Source organism: Antrostomus carolinensis, unplaced genomic scaffold (assembly GCF_000700745.2).
Source record: "Antrostomus carolinensis isolate BGI_N321 unplaced genomic scaffold, ASM70074v2 scaffold708, whole genome shotgun sequence".
In the NCBI taxonomy this organism is placed as follows: Eukaryota; Metazoa; Chordata; class Aves; order Caprimulgiformes; family Caprimulgidae; genus Antrostomus; species Antrostomus carolinensis.
Window position 1 is genome coordinate 64,585 of NW_010330675.1, and position 19,695 is coordinate 84,279.

Sequence of the window (19,695 nt, forward strand, 5' to 3'; positions counted from 1 at the left end):
GATGGAGCACCTCTCCTATGAAGAAAGGCTGAGAGAGTTGGAGTTGTTCAGCCTGGAGAAGACAAGGCTCTGGGGAGACCTCATCACAGCCTTTCAATACTTAAAGGGGGCCTGTAAGAAAAGATGGAGAAAGATTTTTTAGCAGGTCCTGTTGCAATAGGAAAAGGGGTAATAGTTTTAAATTAAAAGAGGACAGATTAGACTAGATACAAGGAAGAAATTTTTTACAATGAGGGTGGTGAAATGCCAGCAGAGGTTGCCCAGAGAGGTTGTAGAAGTCCCATCCCTGGAATCATTCAAGGTCAAGTTGGACAGGGCTCTGAGCAATCTGGTCTAGTTGAAGATGTCCCTGCTCACTGAAGGGGAGTTGGACTAGATGACCTTTAAAGCTCCCTTCCAACCCAAACCATTCTATGATTCTAAGCAATGAGAAGAGTATCTGTTTTGATAACTTTCTCATTATTGAAAGACCCACACTTACTGCACAGAAAAGAAGAAATACCTGACTTCCTGAGCAACAAGCATGAGGCAAAAATACAATACAGTGCAGGGGATAACCCTTCAGGGAAGATTTGTAATTCACATAAATAAACTTGGGGATTTTCTGGTTTCTAGCTACAGTTACTTTGGTACAAGGCAAAAGGGAAAGTAATCTTTGATTAGCCAGAAAAGGGGAATATCTGCTTCCAAACAGAGAAAAATTATGAGACTACCAACTTACTCCCAAGTTTAATTCGCATAAAGAACACTGTGACCTTACATAAACAGAACTGACATCATAGTCACAAGCAGTTTTCTATCACTTTTAACATCTCACTTTCAAGAGACTGCCAGCTGGCTTTGATTTGATTTTAATGTAAAAGAATGTATTTGCTACAGGAGAAACTTGAACTGCTTTTATTTTTACATAGGATTTGTCTTCATTTTATAATTAAAGTGCTAAATAAAAGCTAAATATTGAATAATGTTTATAGTCCCAGAAGATGTTGCTCCTATACAAACACACAAAAAAAAATACAGAAAGCAAGTCAATTGTATCCTTAGGGTATTACAATAATTCAGTATGTTTATGCCATATGACATAAAGGAAGGGAAGCATAACTGAAGCTTTATAACTAAAATATTGGCAACTAAAACTAAAGGATAAGAGTATCTCTGCTGAAGCATAAACATGTAATTCAATCGTTTGCCTTCAGATACTGTAATTATTAACATTTTTAAGTACATGAATTGGAATTCAGTCTGCCTTACATCTTAAATAGAAGAAATTTTAAGTCAAATTCTTAATTTGCCAAATGCAGCAGCACAAGAAGTCTCACATTATTTTGATTTTGTTGTGATATGGTGGAATACAAAGAGGATAGTTTTGCTTCTGTCTTAGAGCTTGTCTTGCTTGACTTAATGCTGAGCAGACCTTTATCAATAAATGTGCATATTTTTGTGGCCATGAAGTAGGGAGGATTCTGTTTATCTCTGGTTTTGTGCAGAGACCATATGAACTTAATCCTCAGCAACAGTAAATGACCCTCTAGAACCACAACATGTAGTATTTTATGCTTTTTTTAAGGGGAAGAGGAGCTGGAAGCAAAGTTTGCCACAAGAAGCCTGAAAGTGCCCAACACTGAAACATTCTGCCTGGCTTTTGTGTCCTGAGATGGATGAAAAAATAAGGCACTTGCACTGTCACACAACCATAAGGAAAGCAAACTGCTGCATCCCAGGCACCCTGGGTTAATGGAGAAGTAGCCTGCCACTCTAGGGAGGACTCTAGGGGAAGAGTCTCAGGATCGATGCCTTGGTAGCTCTTTAGCAAAGGGACCAAAAAGGGAAAAGACCTGGCCTGATGTTTCTATTTCACTGCTGAAAATTATTCCCCTTGCTTTCAGTAGGTCTGGGCCAGTCTTAGGGATGCACGTAATCCAGGTGAAGCACATACATATCGCACATTTGCTCATTTATTTAAATGATAGTACAACAAATTAAAAGAAAGTAATACAGGCAGCTAAATAATTTAAGATATATTTCTATACCAAACATAATGGTCTTAATCTAGTATCACTTACACATACACACATTCAACCCATGAACTTCAGAAGGACTTCTGTTAAATTACTGGCACACAAGAGTGGCTGCAAGTTTTGCTTTAAAGGTGTGACTAAGTATTTCTACTATTTGTGCGTTCATTTTACCTTCAGATGTTTTGTTGCATTCTCCACCTTTGACAATATCCCATAGGGCACACGGGCAACACCAGCGAGGTTCATTGAAAGTACGGCCTTCTTGAGATTATCCAAACTATCTAACAAAACTCCTGTGCAGTTGTCATCACAAGCTAAATAAACCATTTTAAGAAGAGAAAGCAATATTAGTATTAAAAAGAAGCCACCAAATACCAAAATTTATTTTTATTTATACAATATGTGCCTTCACTTTTTGAGTTAAAAGTTATTAAGCGTAAAAATTTTGAGTATATATGTTTGTAGTATTGCCCTCCTCTTCCTGCCCCAAGAGTGAACCTATTCCAAATGTACTCTCCTTAAGTTAGCATACATTCAAGCCTTATTGATCCTGCTAGCCATTGAGCTGCTTGCTGTGTTATAAGCTTATTGAGCCTATTTAGTTATATTGCTATAAATCCAGGGTTATGACGCTGACACTCACCCAAACAGATTAGGAAGACAGGAAATTCAAGCCTATAGTGGTGCAATTCCATTTATTCCTTGACTCTTATTTTTGCTTATACAAAGCAAAATCTGAGCCTTAAAACCCATTTCACTGTAAAAGCAGTTACTGTACTTGTTGTGTCTTTCTGCTATCCACCCTCTCTTAAGGAATTACACGTTTAACTACTGGTGGAATAAGACTAATTATTGGTGGAGAATGTCTTTATACTTGCGATAACTCCAAAAGTATTATTACAGCAACCTCACATCCAAAGGGTTAATGACATAGGAATTCAACAATTTCAAATAAATAAAGGTATGCTACAGACAGCAAAAAAGTGTTAAAATTATCTTTCCTTAAACTTGTCTGTAACACTAAATAAGCCATTTTAAAGATTAACTGCTTGTCTGATGTTATGATCTCTACTGTAGTTTCCTCTGTGTTCACAGAATGGTTGAGGTCAGAAGGGACCTCTGGAGATTATGAAGTCCTGCTTTACAGAGATATTACGTTAAGATTTCTTGCCTTTCATAGAAAGAATAGGGCCTGACACCACAAAAACATTCAAGGAATAATCATGTGCACATAAGTATCACTGGAATAGATCAAAGCCCATTGGGAAAGTGAGCAATTAAAAACCACTTACAAACACACTCGTCTTCCACAAGAAGATGTCTCGGTTCACACTCCTCACAGAGCTGTCCTGTCACACCTTGCTTACAGAAGCACTGGCCAGTTGCACGATCACAATTAACATGAACAGAGCCACTTGGATTGCACCGACATGGATGGCAGCTGCCACCTGGCAGCTGAGGGTCACCATAATAGCCAAGGGAGCACCTACATAGGAAGGAATGGGACATAGCATCAGGGGATATTCATCATGACATGAGATGTTATATTTATCTTTGAAAATCGCTGATAGGTTTTTAATTAATGGCTTCTTAAAAGTAACTAAAAATCACTCTAATTCCTTGAGCACTCATTCATATATTTATTTATGAACACTGAATAATCTATTCCGAGTACAAATATGGCTCATATTAATCAAACTGTCCTTGGGAGTCGGGAATAAATGGGGATATCATGTGTAACTCACCTTTCACAGTACTGTCCTTCATATCCTGGGAGACATGCATCACAGTGGTAATCCTGAACACCTTTCAGGACACAAGTGGGACTAAAACTGGAGGAAGGATAAACAAATACCCGCTAGCACGTAAATGGAAGACGATACAATGACAAAAAACACCTTCAACTACAGGTTAAATATTGTAAGGAACAGTATCCTCTGCTCAATCTGATGCAGTGCTCCAAATTTGTACTTTAAGTTATTTGTTTCTTAAAAAGTTTGCTTTCCCAATGCAACTCCATTATTGTATAACATGCTAAAGGCCCTTATGGCCTTCATTTTAAAAGATAAAACAATGAAAAATGGATGCAGCATGATATGGCTATACATTTAACTGAGATTTGCATGAGAACACCAGAGCTGCTGGACTCTTATTCTGATTCAATTATCCAAAAGCAAGCAACAAATATCCTTTTCAAGCTTCTGAGGAAAAACAGTCCACACAGCATTTTGATTTTCCAAATATGAAATTAACTGCTCCTCTACCAAATAGATGTATAAATTTCAAACAATAGAGTACTTGTTCTTCCCCTAGGATTGATCTCATGAAAAGTTCCTGCATTGACTAGAGGTGGCCTGAAGCTTTTTAAATACAAAAGCATTGGTTTTTGAATGAACAGAGAGACCCACATTTGAAATTAAATCATGTCAGAGCAATTTACTCCATTATCTATAAAACATTCTATGTCATTGATCTACTCTTAGAGAAAAAAATTGACTTATCTAGCAGTTAATCTTTTTATTTTAAAACCTCACAAAGTTATCACTAGCTGTGAACAATTTGGGATGTAAGCTCCATTTACTGAAACAGGTAGCTTTCAAATGTCTAAAAATTAAGGACATGTAATGATAACTAACTCCTGTGGTCATAGCGTGGGTGGAGTAGGAGGTAGGACATACAGCATAAGAAATCCAGAATGCTGAAATGTATATTGCATTTAATAAGTTCTGGTTACCTAACAGGGTTGGCTCTGGGACAGGCACAAAGAGAGCAGTCGTTGACAGATCCAATTACTTTCCCATAGTAGCCCGGGGCACAAGCACTGCAGTAATCGCCAACTGTGTTATCTCTGCAGTTCTGATACACAAAAAGAAATTTAGACAGTTTAAAACAACAATAAACAACAAGAGGAACTTTATCTTCCTCCCAATCAATAAATCTATACAGTTTCCAACAATCATCTCTAAATATCACTACCCATTGGTCAGTATTCTCTGAGTGGAGGAACAGTTTATGAAAGAAATAAGGAGAATGCCAGCATATCTTCTCTTATGTGAATGCCTCCTCAGGCAGGCTGACCTAATTTCTGTTCTAAGTTTCCATTAAGGTTTATATATTTCTACTTCTATTAATCCAATTCAGGTCAGGAAATCACAGTACAAAGCAAAAAATTCTTTGGGGAAAAAAAGAAAAAAAAGAAAAAAAAAAGAACTGGTAAAAACAAAAATTTTGCAGTGAAGAAATAAAGTTGGAAATGTATTCAGACACAAAAAAGAAGCAATTGGTGGAAAAATTAAACAGGATATCTGGATGAAAAATTTCAATTTCAAAAAATTTGAATGCTATAAACCAAGGAGCATCGACAGTTAGGATTCACAGAAACTACATTTAATTTGTCAACAGTACTGACTGACAGTGCTATTAATATTAAAACACTAAATCAGTATTACAAAAGTCCCCTAAGTGAATAAAATTCAGTTTCTTCTTTTTTTTTTTAGATTAGCATTCTTGTGAGTACGTAAATTTTGGAGGAAAGTTGAAGACAGTAAGCAGTAGCAATGCAGCCTCCTATTGTATGGGAGCAGAAGCGAAAGGTGAAAACCACACTACTCAGCCAGAAATGTCTAAGTAGTAACGTTAACACGTGGGTAACTTGCCACCCCTGCAACGAGAAGCTGAGAGGAAGAATTCACGGTAGCATTCACTAGTGTAAAAGACCCATGTGTTTTGGCCTTGTAGAAATGAGAACCATAGTTTTTACTCATGAGATACAAACTTCAGTACAAACCTGAAAGCCACAGAATGGTTTACAAAAGCCTGAAGGACTAAGGAAACTCACTTTAAAAACTGACTTTGAGACTGAATTCAGTAGAAGTTGACTTTGAACTAACCAACTCACCATTGGAAAAACAAAGAAACTGAAAAAAACTTAAGGAAAGAATGCTGAGCCACACCAGAGAACAGACTGGATGTGCCTTACTTAATTAGCTGAGAATTTGCTGTCTACAGGGCTGTCAGCCCACAAGAGAGGCAATGTGCTAGTCAGATGTGGCCCCTCTTCGCAACCTTTGGGATAAAATGAGAAAAGTGAGCAAATTAACTCAGCTGAGGCGTATCCTTATACAACATTAGTCTCTGGGAGTTAAAAAGCCTCACTTAAAGCTGCCCAGAGGATTCTCTTCCTGAGAGACAAAGAATTTGACTTTGATCTAGTCTGCGGTATGATTACTACTTCCTTTACTTCTTTTTTTGTGTGATTAAGCAGATCAAGGACAGAAGTTCAAAAAGTCTCACAGAAAAACAGATAAACTGAACTGATACATGAATTATTTTTAAAGTAAAATTAAATTAAAAGAATTGATTATTTTGAAGATGTTAATTCTCAAAAAGCTTAATAATTTTACTGAATGGACCCTAAGGGAAATAATATTAAGATTTTAATTTTTGGGGGGATGCAGGGGGAGGCACGGGGATGGGGCAGGGCAGGGAGAAGCGCAGGCAGTCGTGCAGAATTATACTATTATACTTTATCCAAATAGTACAGCCATCTACTTCTCCCAGAAACTCCTTCCACAGGTTACAACCATTGTACGCTCAGGTGAAACCAATAGGAAAATGTATAAATTGTACTTACCAAGCACTTCCCAGTTTCAGGATCACAGGTTTCACTGTGGTTGTTGCACTGACATGGCACACAAGTTGTTATTAGAGTGTGAGGCTCTTTTACACTGAGTTCTGTATGCTTTCTCCTGTAGTATCCTGAAGCACAGCTCTATTTGGAAGGGGAGTAAAATAAAAAAGTACATGATCATGGCTATCAACATTTATAAACAATTCTAAAAGTTGTTTAAGTAACTTTTTCTACTCTCTCAGTATCAGACACACAAAAAGTATTCAAGGATTCTGTACCTGACAGGACAATCCAGCATAACCAGCAGGACATCTACATTGCTCTACAAGATGAGCTCTAGCTCTGCCTAGATGCATTTCTTCAAACTTCACTGCAATTTCCATTGAGATATTTGCAATTCTAGAAGATACATGCAGAAGAGAGAGTGAACATCTAAAGAAGTCCTAACACCAAAACTGAGCTGCAAACATTTTTGGGCTTCAAGGTCAGGGCTGCCATGTATAACTCCCATGATACCGTTTTCCCCATGCAAATATCTCAATAAAATCTTAAGATTCTTTACATACTTATGGGATTTTTAGGACCTACAACAAACAAAACAGAAGTACTACAAAGTAATATAGGTTGACTCCCATTGGTCTGCAAAACTTGACAAACCCACCATGCAAGAGTATGTATTTCTGTCTCAGAAACACTAGATGGGAATACATCTGGTCTGTCCCAGAGATTTTTGGACAGGGCTAACAAAAAGATAGTTTAGGGCCTGTGAATCAAAAAAAATCTCAAATCTGGAGGTGAAACTACACTTCTTACCCAAGGATACTGAGGGAGCTGGCAGAGGTGCTCGCCAAACCCCTTTCCATCATCTACCAACAGTCCTGGCCGACTGAGGAGGTTCCACTTTGACTGGAGGTTGGCAAATGTTGCACCCATTTACAAGAAGGGTCAGAGGGAGGATCCAATGAACTACAGGACTGTCAGTCTGACCTAGGTGCCAGGGAAGGTGATGGAGCAGATCAACTTGAGTTTTATCACACAGCACACACAGGCCAACCTGGTGATCAGATCCAGTCAACGTGCGTTTATGAAAGGCAGGTCCTGCCTGACTAACCTGATCTCCTTCTATGGCAAGGTTTCCTGCTTTGTGGATGAGGGAAAGGCTGTGGATGTGGTGTACCTGGACTTCAGTAAAGCCTTTGACACTGTTTCCCACAGCATTCTGCTTGAGAAACTGGCTGGACAGGTATACTCTCTGCTGGGTTAAAAATTGGCTGGATGGCCGGGCCCAAAGAGTGGTGGTAAACGGAGTTAAGTCCAGCTGGAGGCCAGTCACAAGTGGTGTTCCCCAGGGCTCAGTGTTGGGGCCAGTTCTGTTTAACATCTTTACCAATGATCTGGACAAAGGGATTAAGTGTTCTCTTGGGAATTTTGCAGATGACACCAAGTTGGGTGGAAGTGTTGATCTGCTTGAGGGTAGGAAGGCTCTACAGAGGGACCTGGGCAGGTTGGATCAATGAGCTGCAGCCAACTGTATGAGGTTCAACAAGGCCAAGTGCCGGGTCCTGCACTTGGGTCACAACAACCCCATGCAATGCTACAGGCTTGGGGAGGAGTGGCTGGAGAGGTGCCTAGTGGAAAAGGACCTGAGGGTGTTGGTTGATAGCCAGCTGAATAAGAACCAGCAGTGTGCACAGGTGGCCAAGAAGGCCAATGGCATCCTGGCCTGTATCAGAAACAGTGGAGCCAACAGAAGCAGGGAAGTCATCCTTCCCTTATACTTAGCCTTGGTGTGGCCGCACCTTGAATACTGTGTGCATTTTTGGGCCCCTCATTACAAGAAGGACATTGAGGCACTGGAGCATGTCCAGTGGGGAGAGAAGGGCAACGAAGATGGTGAAGGGGCTGGAGAACAAGCCTTACGAGGAGGGGCTGGGGGGAGTGGGGGGTTGTTTAGTCTAGAGAAGAGGAGGCTGAGAGGAGACCTTATCACTGTCTACAACTACCTGAAAGGAGGTTGTAGTGAGGCAGGTGTGTGTCTTTTCTCCCAGGTAACTAGTGACAGAACAAGAGGAAATGGCCTTAAATTGTGCCAGGGGAGGTACAGATTGGATGTCGGGAAATACTTCTTCACTAAAAGGGTTATCAGGCACTGGAACAGGCTGCCTAGGGAGGTGGTTGAGTCACCAGCCCTGGAGGGGCCCCACCTAGCCATTTAAAAGATGGCTAGATGGGGTGCTCAAAGACATGGTTTAGTAGTGGACAGGTACAGTTGGACTCGATGATCTCAAAGGTCTTTTCCAACCAGGTGATTCTATGATTCTTCACAGCTGTGAAGATGTACAGACATTGTGTTTTCAACGGATGCATCTCTGCTTGTCTTAGTTTCCGAACTGACAGATGCAATGACCCTATATATCCCATCTCCTCCCTTTCATTAGTAACCCAGTTCTGTTCAAAATGGCAGCAAAATGCTACCATTCTGAGGTGAGAATATTTTACTATCACTGCCCAGAGTGTACAAAGCTACAGGAGACACATAGATTGCTACAAACCCAAAAACTTGGGGGATCATGTGTTTCAATTTAAAAAAACCCCAAAAACAATACCTATAAAAATAAGATGGGAAAGAAATAGTTTAGAAAAATCTAACTATATCATCCATCCTGCAGAATATTGCATCAACCTGTAAGGCTCCATGCTGCTCTATGGGCTTTTCTATCAAAATAAGCAACAGAGACATTAAAGGTCCTAAGTGTTTTCTTATCAGAGGAATAATAAAAGTTATAAATAGGAACTTGGAAATTCTTTTAATTTGAGTTAAATCTTTGCTGTATAGCTCAATTGGGACTATTTCTAGGTTAAATTACTGTAAATGCAACATAATAAGTAAATGCTATCAGAGATTGCTTTACCTGCTTTGCTGTAATCCTTGGCCATAAGCTGCCTTGATAAGGATGTATTCAACATTGCTTAGCACAGACATGAAGTCAGAACGTAAGACAGGCTCATCAGACACAGAGTTAAAATACTTCCAAGAATCCTAGGGTAACATAACACATATTATTAAAACCACAAGTGTTCAAGCTCACTTCAAGGTAATGTTAAGCTCCTCCTTATGTGTTCTTTCAGAAACACAGTCACAGTGACTGTATCTAAACTCTAGGTCCCAAAAAATCCAAAATCTTGCTCCATGTGAAAACAAGACATGGTTTCATATAATTTCTCCTCTCCTTCCCTTCCCTGCACTCAACTTCCATGGCCATTTTCTACAGGAATGCATATTTGCTGCCGTAGCATATTCCCAGCCTTTTTTTCCTTAAAACAGTTGCATTTTAATCCAAGTGCTCTATTTACTCAGCGTTTTTGAAATCAGAAATGTATTTTTCAAAGTATTTTATTAACTATATAGAGATTTTTCTGCAAAAGCTCATGGAAAAAAGGAAATATTTCCACACCAATGTTTTGGCTTACCTCCTTCATTTCTACTTCCTTGTCAGTTCTTACTCCGTTTTCTGGACAAGGGATGTCTACATAGATGACCAACTTGCTGGTGTAACCTCCTTTCATTAGAATCTGTGGTTCAAAATTTGAGGTTCCAAAGCCATCCAAAGCATAAAAAGCAACACTGTATCTCAGCTTCCCTCCATAGGCCATGAGCTGTTCGGATAAAAAATTTATTCCTTGTATTTATTCCAAGGTTAGAGCTAGCAGCTGAAAATACTGTAACGTCATCGGAAGACATGAAAACTGTCAGTTCCTTGAAGAATTGTCAATAAAACATGAAAATTTACTTAAACTCACCAGGTTTTGCACCAAGGTTAAATGCATTTCTAAAAAGCAGTCTCAGTTTCTTTTTTTAGGCCTTTTCAAGGCGTATACTCAATTTTCATTTAATTCCTAAGCAATGGAGATTCCATGATCTATATACTGAATCTAGCATCAAGGCTGAAAACTCTTTCAGGTTTCTAAAGTAAAATCAAATACATCACTCCCCCCCTGTATGAACTCTGAAGAGTGACATGGTAATTAAATATGGGTGCTACCAATTTGCAGGCTCAAGAAAAATCTCATTAGGAAAGTGTAATGTAAACATATTGTTTGTGCTTGCTATAAATAAGCTCAGTCACTGAATGTTTATCATATGAAGACATACAAGAATAGAATTAACACAGAAAAATGTTAGTGAGATAAAGTGACTATTACATAATAACGGAGTGACTATTAGACAATAATGAAATTATCCACAAAGTATTCTAATTATTTAATTATCTTACTTGGTCTCCCTGAAACTGCTCTGGTAACCTCCAGTAAAATGTTTCTGTATTTAAGTATTTTCTGACTACAGGAGCATCCAGTAAAATATCAGGGAACTGTGAAAATACTCCTTCCACTGTTCCAGTCAGGTTACTTTGAGCTACTACATGCAGAATGGATTGATCTGGAGTTAAGGTTATCTGTAACACAAAGAGCATAAGATTTGTAAAACAAAAACAGTCATCTCGGTGTAAAATTCTGTTTTAACTACTTTGTGGTAGTCAATAGTCCATTTTAGAGTAATAAATGCCCAAACCAAAACACTGGGAAACATGTTTGATAATTATTTTTTAAAAAGCGAAGAGTGAAACACGAGGTTTCAGAAATAAGACTATGACCACTTACCATTTGCTTTTTTGTTCTGTCATATACCATTGCCTCCGTAAACCTGCCAATTACATTCAGTCTGACTGATGAATACACATACACACAGCCTTCAGTGCACCAGTGTGGTACCTAACATGAGGATAACACCAAACTGTGTCTGTATATTTATGTCACTTTACTTACAGGAATTCTCACATGATCTTCTAGTTCCGAACAAAATGTGGATATCCCAAAACAGAAGCATGGAGTACAACCTAGTGCATTGTTAGCAGACAGAGCAAAAGTTCCAGGTTTACACTCACTGCATTGTAGACCAAATACATTTTCCTGGAGAAAATAAAAAAAAAAAGTAACAGCGCACTCATTTTGCTAGCTGAATGAAAGATGGTTCTTTTTGGAAGAAAAACTAGTTGCTATGTTAACTATATAACAGGAAGTCAATTATTGTATCTATTCTGCTTTACTATGCAGTACAGTATTTAAAAAAATATTTTCTAGTACTAATGGATGTAAAAAAAAAAACAAAAAACACCACAGAACATTCTAGCTAAATTCATGTATTTGACTTTCTAGCAAAAATTAGCAGCTACATATTTCCATTCAAGACAGAAAAATCTTCCCCCTCCCCTCTATGTTCCCACCCGGAAAATGGAAGTGAAAGAAACTGATCAGTATGAATAGGAATCAAAGGACCTATTCCCAGGTGTCTGTTTTTGCACTCAATTCCCAACTGGTAAATCCAACTTGAAGAAACATCTAAAACCACAGTCAGCAGTCACTGGCATATTTAACCAGAAGACTGAAGAGAGACCTATAGAGACATTTTTTGCCTTGAAGTAAGTCCTTTTCTATCACTTGGTCTTTCAAGAACAGATTCCCATCTTCTCAGAAAAATCTATACTACTAAATCTCTATATTTAATATTTCCTTGTTTTATAACGAATGTCAATTCAGACTTCACTATTAGTAATATACATGAATTACTCTTAAGCACTGTCTTTGGTTATAGCAAAGGACAAAAATTTGAACTTGCAACATAACCACATTTTTAAAAATGTTGAGATTCTCCATTTTGTATTTATTAGTTTCTTCCTATCATTATCACTTGGATTTTCAAATGGCTATATCATCTCAATCGATGTGCTGTTCCTAAACCTAATAAAACCATGTGTGCATGAGCAGAAAAAATATCTCTGTATTTCATTTTTTCCATTTGTATAGTGAATATAAGAATATAATAGCTTTTTCACCAGTTTTCCAACATTTAATTAGTTTTTTTAAATGTTTTCACATCTAGATTGGAAGAAGCTGTAGAAGTGCTGTCTATCTATCTCTACACAGACAACAAAATAATTCATTGCCAAACGGCATGTAGGGAATTTATGCTTTTAAGTTAAGAAAAAAACAACCTTTTTATCACAGAGTGTCTGCTCAGAAATTTCAAAATTATATAAACTAATGTGACCTGCACTTGGAAGTGCAACTCTTGCAGCAAAGTATTCCTAGACTCTAAGAAGGAATAGTTTTCCCTGTCTTGAGGTAGAAATATTACAGTTGGTTCTCCAGTGTATTATGTGTACTCAAATAAACCCCCCAAAAACAACAACTTTAAAATAGCAACTAAAAATAATGCATATGAGTTATGAACTACAATTATTGGAACTATTTGCAAGGCAAAATGGAACTGTAAAAAGAAGCAAGTGGGATAAATAAAACATGTAAAAATTGTACCATTATAAATGGTTCATATGGCATTGTTCTTGGTATCGGAAGGCATTTACATCATACAAATATAGTGACACTGAAGCCAGTAGCACCATTCTCATATATTTAACAAGATTTTAAAAAAAATGTCCCTAAACTCATGGCCAGTACTTTGTCCTACTTAAAAGGAGGCAGACAGAAATCTAGGAGCAAAGGAAAAGCAAGACAAATGCATCCTCATTCATTTCTACCTTACAGTACTAATCCATGAAAAAGAGGACTCTGAATGTACTACAAGAATGATGTGGTTACAGAAATTCACTTAATACAGAATAAACACATGGATCCTACACTGAGCAAATGCAACCTATTTGAATTTAGGACTGTAGTGAGACCATAGTAATGAAATATGCGAGATCCTATATAAGACTAGAAAGACTCCAGTCATTTTTCTATCAGATGTACAGTGGCTATTTTGTAAACTTAGCAAGAATTCAGCATTAGTCATCTAGAAATTACTTTTTGCGATTAGCCATACAATGGGTCTTAATCCTGACTTCTTAACACACATACACATCCAATTCCATTAATTCTGTCTAAAAGAGAATGATAGTACTGTGCCATAATAATTTTATGATCACAAACTGGAAATAAAGTTACCTGGCTACGTAAAACTAAGCAAAGCGAGGTAGGAGACACAAACTGTCTAGTATTATTATTGCAAATTCTGGGAACTGAAATAACAATCCCATCTTGGTAATATTGCTATCTCTTCTGCCTACAGCTGTGTTGTGTCTATCCAAAGTGAGGAACATCATCGTGCAGTTTTTAACCCTGCTAACTAATAATAAAACCTGTTTAGTGCTGGCACAGAAAATCCTTTAGGAGTGATTTAGGTGTACTCAGAAATCTGCATCTCCAAAGAAGGCATGCAGATTGCCTTTTGAAGTCCTTTCAGCCCTACACCTTCCATGACTTTTATGTAATAAATGTCCAGAAAACACCAATGCAGTGCCAAAAGGGTCTGAATACTTCAGTACCTTGCAGGTACAGATCCCAGTTTCTTCTTCACAACCACAAAGTCCTTCAGTGTCATCACACATCTCTGCTTTGGTTCCACTCAAATCACAGTCACAGGCAACACAGTCCGGGTAGTCCCTGTAGCCTAATGCACACCTGGAACAGTCTTGTCCTCCAAATCCAACTTTGCACTGGCATTGACCTGTCAGTACATCACACTGGAGGCTGGCTGAACCAGTGTTGCTACAGTTACAAGCCTTAGATGAAAAGAAGAAATATTAATAAATAGCAGATCTTTAAAATCAATTTTGTTACAACAGAAATAACACAGTAAATTTAGAGTGGCCCTTAAAATTCAATGTTTGTCAACAATTACTATACAATAATAAAAGGGAAGAACTTCCACATAGAAATGGGGTCATTTGGTTTGTATTTGAACAGAGAGCTGCATTTCCAGTGGCGAAAAGTAAGAGCTTTGTTGATTCCCAAACAAGAGTTGGGAATCAAGAGTTGAAGGAAACTGTTCCACAAAAAAAAAAAAATCCAAAAGACTTTATTTAAAATACTATGTACTGAGTACAGCAAGTAAATTAAAATAATGTTATATGAATGTTGGATGAAAGAAATCTGTAAGTATAATAATTTTATAAATATGATAGAAAAAAAAAATCTTAATACTGACATTCTTTTAAGATTTCAAGAAGCATTAATAAATAGGGTCTTCATCTTGCTCAAGCTTCATTTACTATTTGATGAGGAATCAAGAATCTTATTGCATCCAAAGGTGGGAAGTTCAGCATGCACTGCAGCTCAGTACCAAAGGAACACTGTTCCCTGGCAGAGCACATCCTCCATTATGCAACCAGTAATATGAAGCTGGTATTCCATATATGCAAAGTGGATGTACTTAACTTGTCATTCTTTTTTGAAGCAGACTGGATCTAATCTTCAGTCTTAATTTTGTATCTGGGGTTACTTAAAAAGTCCGATTTTGCTCTGTGGTTATTTCTAACAGTGCAGGCAAAAAGCACATTCCATCTCTGATCACCTGACTGTGAGCATTTTCCCTGAGTCTTCCTTCCTTATCATCTCTGAGATGAAAAGCCTTACCTTGTCAAGCACTTTACACAAAGACCCATAAAATCTCTTCGTATCACTATGTATCCTTTAGCATTCTTCACAAGTTTGCTGCTCACTATTACTACTCATTGTAACAAGCAGTTTTTATTCTAGCAGCAAGCACTTGGTACTACTCTGCCTAGTCTAGTACACTTTCTGAATAAACAAGTTGACAACTTGGGCTCCCAGATACCATTAAAGGTCTACAGTTCTGAAGGTCAAACCTTGTTTTAAGAATCATAATAATGGAAATAATTTACATGTACTCCAATCTCTATCTATATATGATAAAGATAAATAAGGGCTCTAAGGTACCATTAGCTGTGCTGCAGCATACTTGAAAAGGGTTGTAAGCAAAACATGACTGGAGCTCTGCTCCATCACTGCATTTAGAAATGGATGCTGAATACCAAGAAAATTGCAAGAGCCAGAGCCAGATGAAGTATACTACTAATGCAGTCTGTGTTGCAAAAACAGACCAGCTGAGTTTCTGATAGCATCTTCCCCATTTCATCCACGTAGAGAGCATAAAAAAGCCTTTCCAGGCTTTGCCACTAGACATTGCACCGGATCTCAACCTGACACAGCTGACTATTCAGCATAGGGGAGCCTTTTTTGGGACTGTTACCTGCAGATCACAGTACTGTTTCTTGCATCAAGAAAATAACTACCATATCTTAGAGCAATTAATGTTAATTACTGTGATGCTGTAACCAAAAGGAATGCTAAACAACTTAGCAGAATTGAGCAGTTACATATTTAATTAAACTGGATCACTGGCAAGTGCTGTGGCACCACCCTATGAAAGGAACACTTCAAGAGAATTGCACAGGGCTCAGCATATATTTGCAGAACATTAGGTAAAAGCGACAGCAGCCGGTAGCTGACAAAGTAGTGGTCTAAAGACCAGCTGCCAAGTAAGTTCCTATAAATCACTATGATGGTAAACTCTCAAGAGCTATTATAGGACTATTTAATCATCCTTACTCTAAAAAATTGAAGAGAGAAAAAAGAAAACAATTTGGCTGATACCTGTACTTGTCAAGTACTTATTGCATATAATGACAGACCTCGTCAAGTTGATTATATTTGTGGTTTCTCCATCAAAATTACCCATTACATTCATGTAATTCTGAGGCTTTTTAAAATCTCAACATTTATAAAATAAAGACTGGCCCAATGCCATATCTGTCATGAATTTACTGCATGAATCTAATTGTGCAAATGGTTGCTACTCCTTGAATCTGCACTGAGTTGGCATTTTACTGCTTAATCATAAATATTAAGCTGAGATAATGGGAGTTACCATTTTTCCATTCATGAAACACTAACTACCTTATACCATTTTATTTTTACATATTGAGAAAAAAACTGTGCAGTGACTTTCAAGATAAGCTAGATTTCATTGTACATAATACCATAATATCACCATTCCTTGATTAGCACAGAAACTATGTTCCTCATTGTCAATTGTTGCTATAAATCTGGTTTAGTATCACTATTTAAGCAACTAAGAGTTAGAACACACATTTCAAAATTTTGATACGACCTATGCACTTATCCAGAATAGGCACTCTCGAAATTTTGATATGATCTATGCACTTACCCAGAATAAGCACTCTGATCAGTATTTTGAAAGACAATTTTCTTAGAAGGTTTCTCAATAAACATTTTAGAGTTTTTTTGTTGGGTTTTTTGGGGTTTTTTTTAGTGTAAGCATGTTGCACTAACACTTTAATACAGAGAATAAAGATTGAAGTTCTCAAAACAAGAGTCCACTCTGAGATTAACATAAAGTGTATTGCTTTTAACAGCCATGGCTTTTTGGACAGCCTACCATACCTTGCAGCCAAGTTTAGGAGACAGTCCCCAGTGATTTTCTTCACAGAGTTCACATTTTGGTCCCCGAGTGTGAGGGGGACAAATGCATTGGCCAGAATCTGCATCACAGTTGTTCTGAGTATGAGCACAGTCACAGGCTGCAAGAGAAACAGGACCAAATTATTAATTTTATCCTTGCTTTAGCTACAGAGAAGAAACTCTAAGACCACTGATATTCTTACTTTTCTTAATTATGCTGTACAGTTAATCCATTCCACTAGGAACTCCTTGCCATCCCTAATCACTGAGAAACAAATTATGACCACAATGACATTCAATCTTTTAACTGAAAGCCCATTATTGTTTCTTGACATAGCCTGTTTGGTGGTTTAAAATTCTGCCATGTTGATTCCACAGAGGAATCAACAAAGTCAAACAAAATTATTGTGAAGAAAAGTAAATTTCTAGGAAAAAAAAAAATTATAGGATATAAAACTCATAATGAGATATGATAGTGTTCTCAAGCAGGTGAAAGGATTAATCTCAGGAATTAGTACTTTTCAAGAATTGCTTAGTGAATAATAGGGATGGATAACTTTTTATAATAATTAACTGCTGCAGGAAGCACTTGTCTATTTAAGAAATGCAATACTATTCTTGCTAAAAAGCAGAAGTTCAGAAAAGTGATTTATTAATTTTTAATAACACTTTAAAATTTTCAAGACTGAAATGGTTAAAGGTACTTAAGGGATCTCTGATTCTTAGTAAAGACACATTATATGTTCCAAAACATAATCCTATCACATAAAGTCACTGTAGATTTCATATTACTACACTATTCACAGCATGAAAAAAAATGTTTCTGTCAGCTTGGAGAAAAGGTAGGCATTCCTTTAGCTATACTGTGTTGAAAAGGGCATCTTATTAACATGATAAATTAGGTTTTTTGATGGCATATTCTCCGCTTGGATTAACATTTTCCTCTGTATCATGACTAAAAATTGTACATACCCAGATGATGATGGGAAAATAGAGTAAATGACATCTTATCAAAGTATAAAACATATTTCTAAGAATTAAATGAAAAAAACAAGGTAAAAATCTGTAAGAATAGTAGTTCTTTAACTATTGCAATTGCAGAAAAAAAGAAGTTTCTATTCTCTCTGAAGGATTGAAGGGTTTTGTAAAACAGAGACAAAGGATCTATTGAGGATGTGATATTTCTCTCATGCAACCTTTATGAGGTGTTATTTCATAGCTACTACCTTTTATAAGCAACCATACAATAAGCAAAGAACTGTCTTGTTCCCTAGCTTAATCAAAATAGTAGGAGGCCATTGTGCAGATTTTTCCATATAGCCAACAATACAACTGACCTTTGCCAGAGTCTACATAAAATATATTGCTGAAAGAAATTCCAGACAAACCCTGAAAGGACCATGGATTAGAGCTTACGCGTGCAGCCACCATCCTGGAACGCATGAAAGCCATGAGCACAACGATCACACTTTTCTCCAGCCACTCCTGGTACACAGTGACACTGCCCCTGATGGTTGCAGTCCTCGGAGACTGAGCCAAATTGACTGCAGTTGCAGGGAATGCAGCCAAGCCCAGTAAGCAGACCATAATAACCATTCTGTTGGACAGGAAGTAAACATATTTGAGTTACATTTCATAATTTTTTGAAAACAATACAATGTACGCTCTTATTTTCTCCTATTTACTTTCCCTGCTGTCTGACCTGCATGAATATTGGTCAGCACTGTGTGACTGCTGTGGAAGGACTCCCTGGCATTATCTCTTCACTGTTCCCAGCTCTATGCAAATATGCATTTGGGTGAAAAAGTGAACACTGAAATGCTTTCATGGTCCTCAAATCTCATCAGTGAGATTTTACATTTTAAAGTCTGGGGTTATTTTAATTTAATGACTTCCACGAGATGAGGGTGGGCTGTGCTAATCAGGCACAGCATTCTGTGAATGTAAGATCAGAACAGAGCAGGTCAGTGGCCTATGGTACATGTGGATCGAAAGGCATTCAGCTAAGCTGGCACAAGGGCAGTAACTGGGCACAGATTTCCTGCTCTGGTCTCTTAGGCAGTTCTACACTTAGCAAAGGCTGGAAACTGCTGTTTTGTATCATCAGTGAATATCTACTTGTTCTTATAAAAGCCCTCTCTTATAAAAGCTGTATCCCTTTTTGATGTTCAGCCATGATGTATTTATTATCACCAACCACATTCTTCAGCTATTCCCACTCAAAACTTCATTTTGCAGAACCACAGCACTAAGATCTCTTCAGGTCTGTTACCAGTGTTCATTTGGTTTTTTTCAGTAATCCAACATGACTATGAACAGCCCTATTCAGAAAGGCGCTGAGTCAATTACATAGCTTCACATCTGCAAAGAGCACAGGCAGAGCAATTTGCAACCACAAAAGCCTGTGCAGATAAACCTTTGATCTCTGCTCCAGCAACAGGTCCCCTCTCCTCTGCTGCTATTCTCTCTGTTTTAATCAGTATCTATTGCTAATCAGGAAGATCAAGACACAAGAAAATGCAGGTATTAGGAACAGGCAAATATTTGCTTACCAAACACTTATCACATCGTTCTCCAATCACATTTGATTTGCAGTGACAGAAGCCTGTCTCATGATGACAAGTTCTTGAAAGGGAACCATTCACATGGCACTCACAGGCTTATGTTTAGACCAAAAAAAAAATAAAAATCTAGTTATATGCA

General features: G+C 37.6%; 1 protein-coding gene across 1 annotated transcript in view; it reads right to left on the minus strand.

Moving 5' to 3' along the window:
- LAMA1 (laminin subunit alpha 1) overlaps nucleotides 1–19,695 on the minus strand; it is an 87,711-nt gene that overhangs the window by 33,625 nt on the left and 34,391 nt on the right. Inside the window, exons 19-32 of the mRNA XM_029086207.1 lie at nucleotides 19,545–19,651; nucleotides 18,409–18,589; nucleotides 16,975–17,111; nucleotides 14,034–14,270; nucleotides 11,473–11,616; nucleotides 10,923–11,102; nucleotides 10,120–10,305; nucleotides 9,561–9,688; nucleotides 6,927–7,047; nucleotides 6,652–6,789; nucleotides 4,753–4,874; nucleotides 3,764–3,850; nucleotides 3,311–3,504; nucleotides 2,190–2,332 (exon numbers count right to left, since the gene is read on the minus strand). Of these exons, the coding sequence (XP_028942040.1) occupies nucleotides 2,190–2,332; nucleotides 3,311–3,504; nucleotides 3,764–3,850; nucleotides 4,753–4,874; nucleotides 6,652–6,789; nucleotides 6,927–7,047; nucleotides 9,561–9,688; nucleotides 10,120–10,305; nucleotides 10,923–11,102; nucleotides 11,473–11,616; nucleotides 14,034–14,270; nucleotides 16,975–17,111; nucleotides 18,409–18,589; nucleotides 19,545–19,651 (2,105 nt within the window). The remainder of the gene's footprint in view (nucleotides 1–2,189; nucleotides 2,333–3,310; nucleotides 3,505–3,763; nucleotides 3,851–4,752; nucleotides 4,875–6,651; nucleotides 6,790–6,926; nucleotides 7,048–9,560; nucleotides 9,689–10,119; nucleotides 10,306–10,922; nucleotides 11,103–11,472; nucleotides 11,617–14,033; nucleotides 14,271–16,974; nucleotides 17,112–18,408; nucleotides 18,590–19,544; nucleotides 19,652–19,695) is intronic.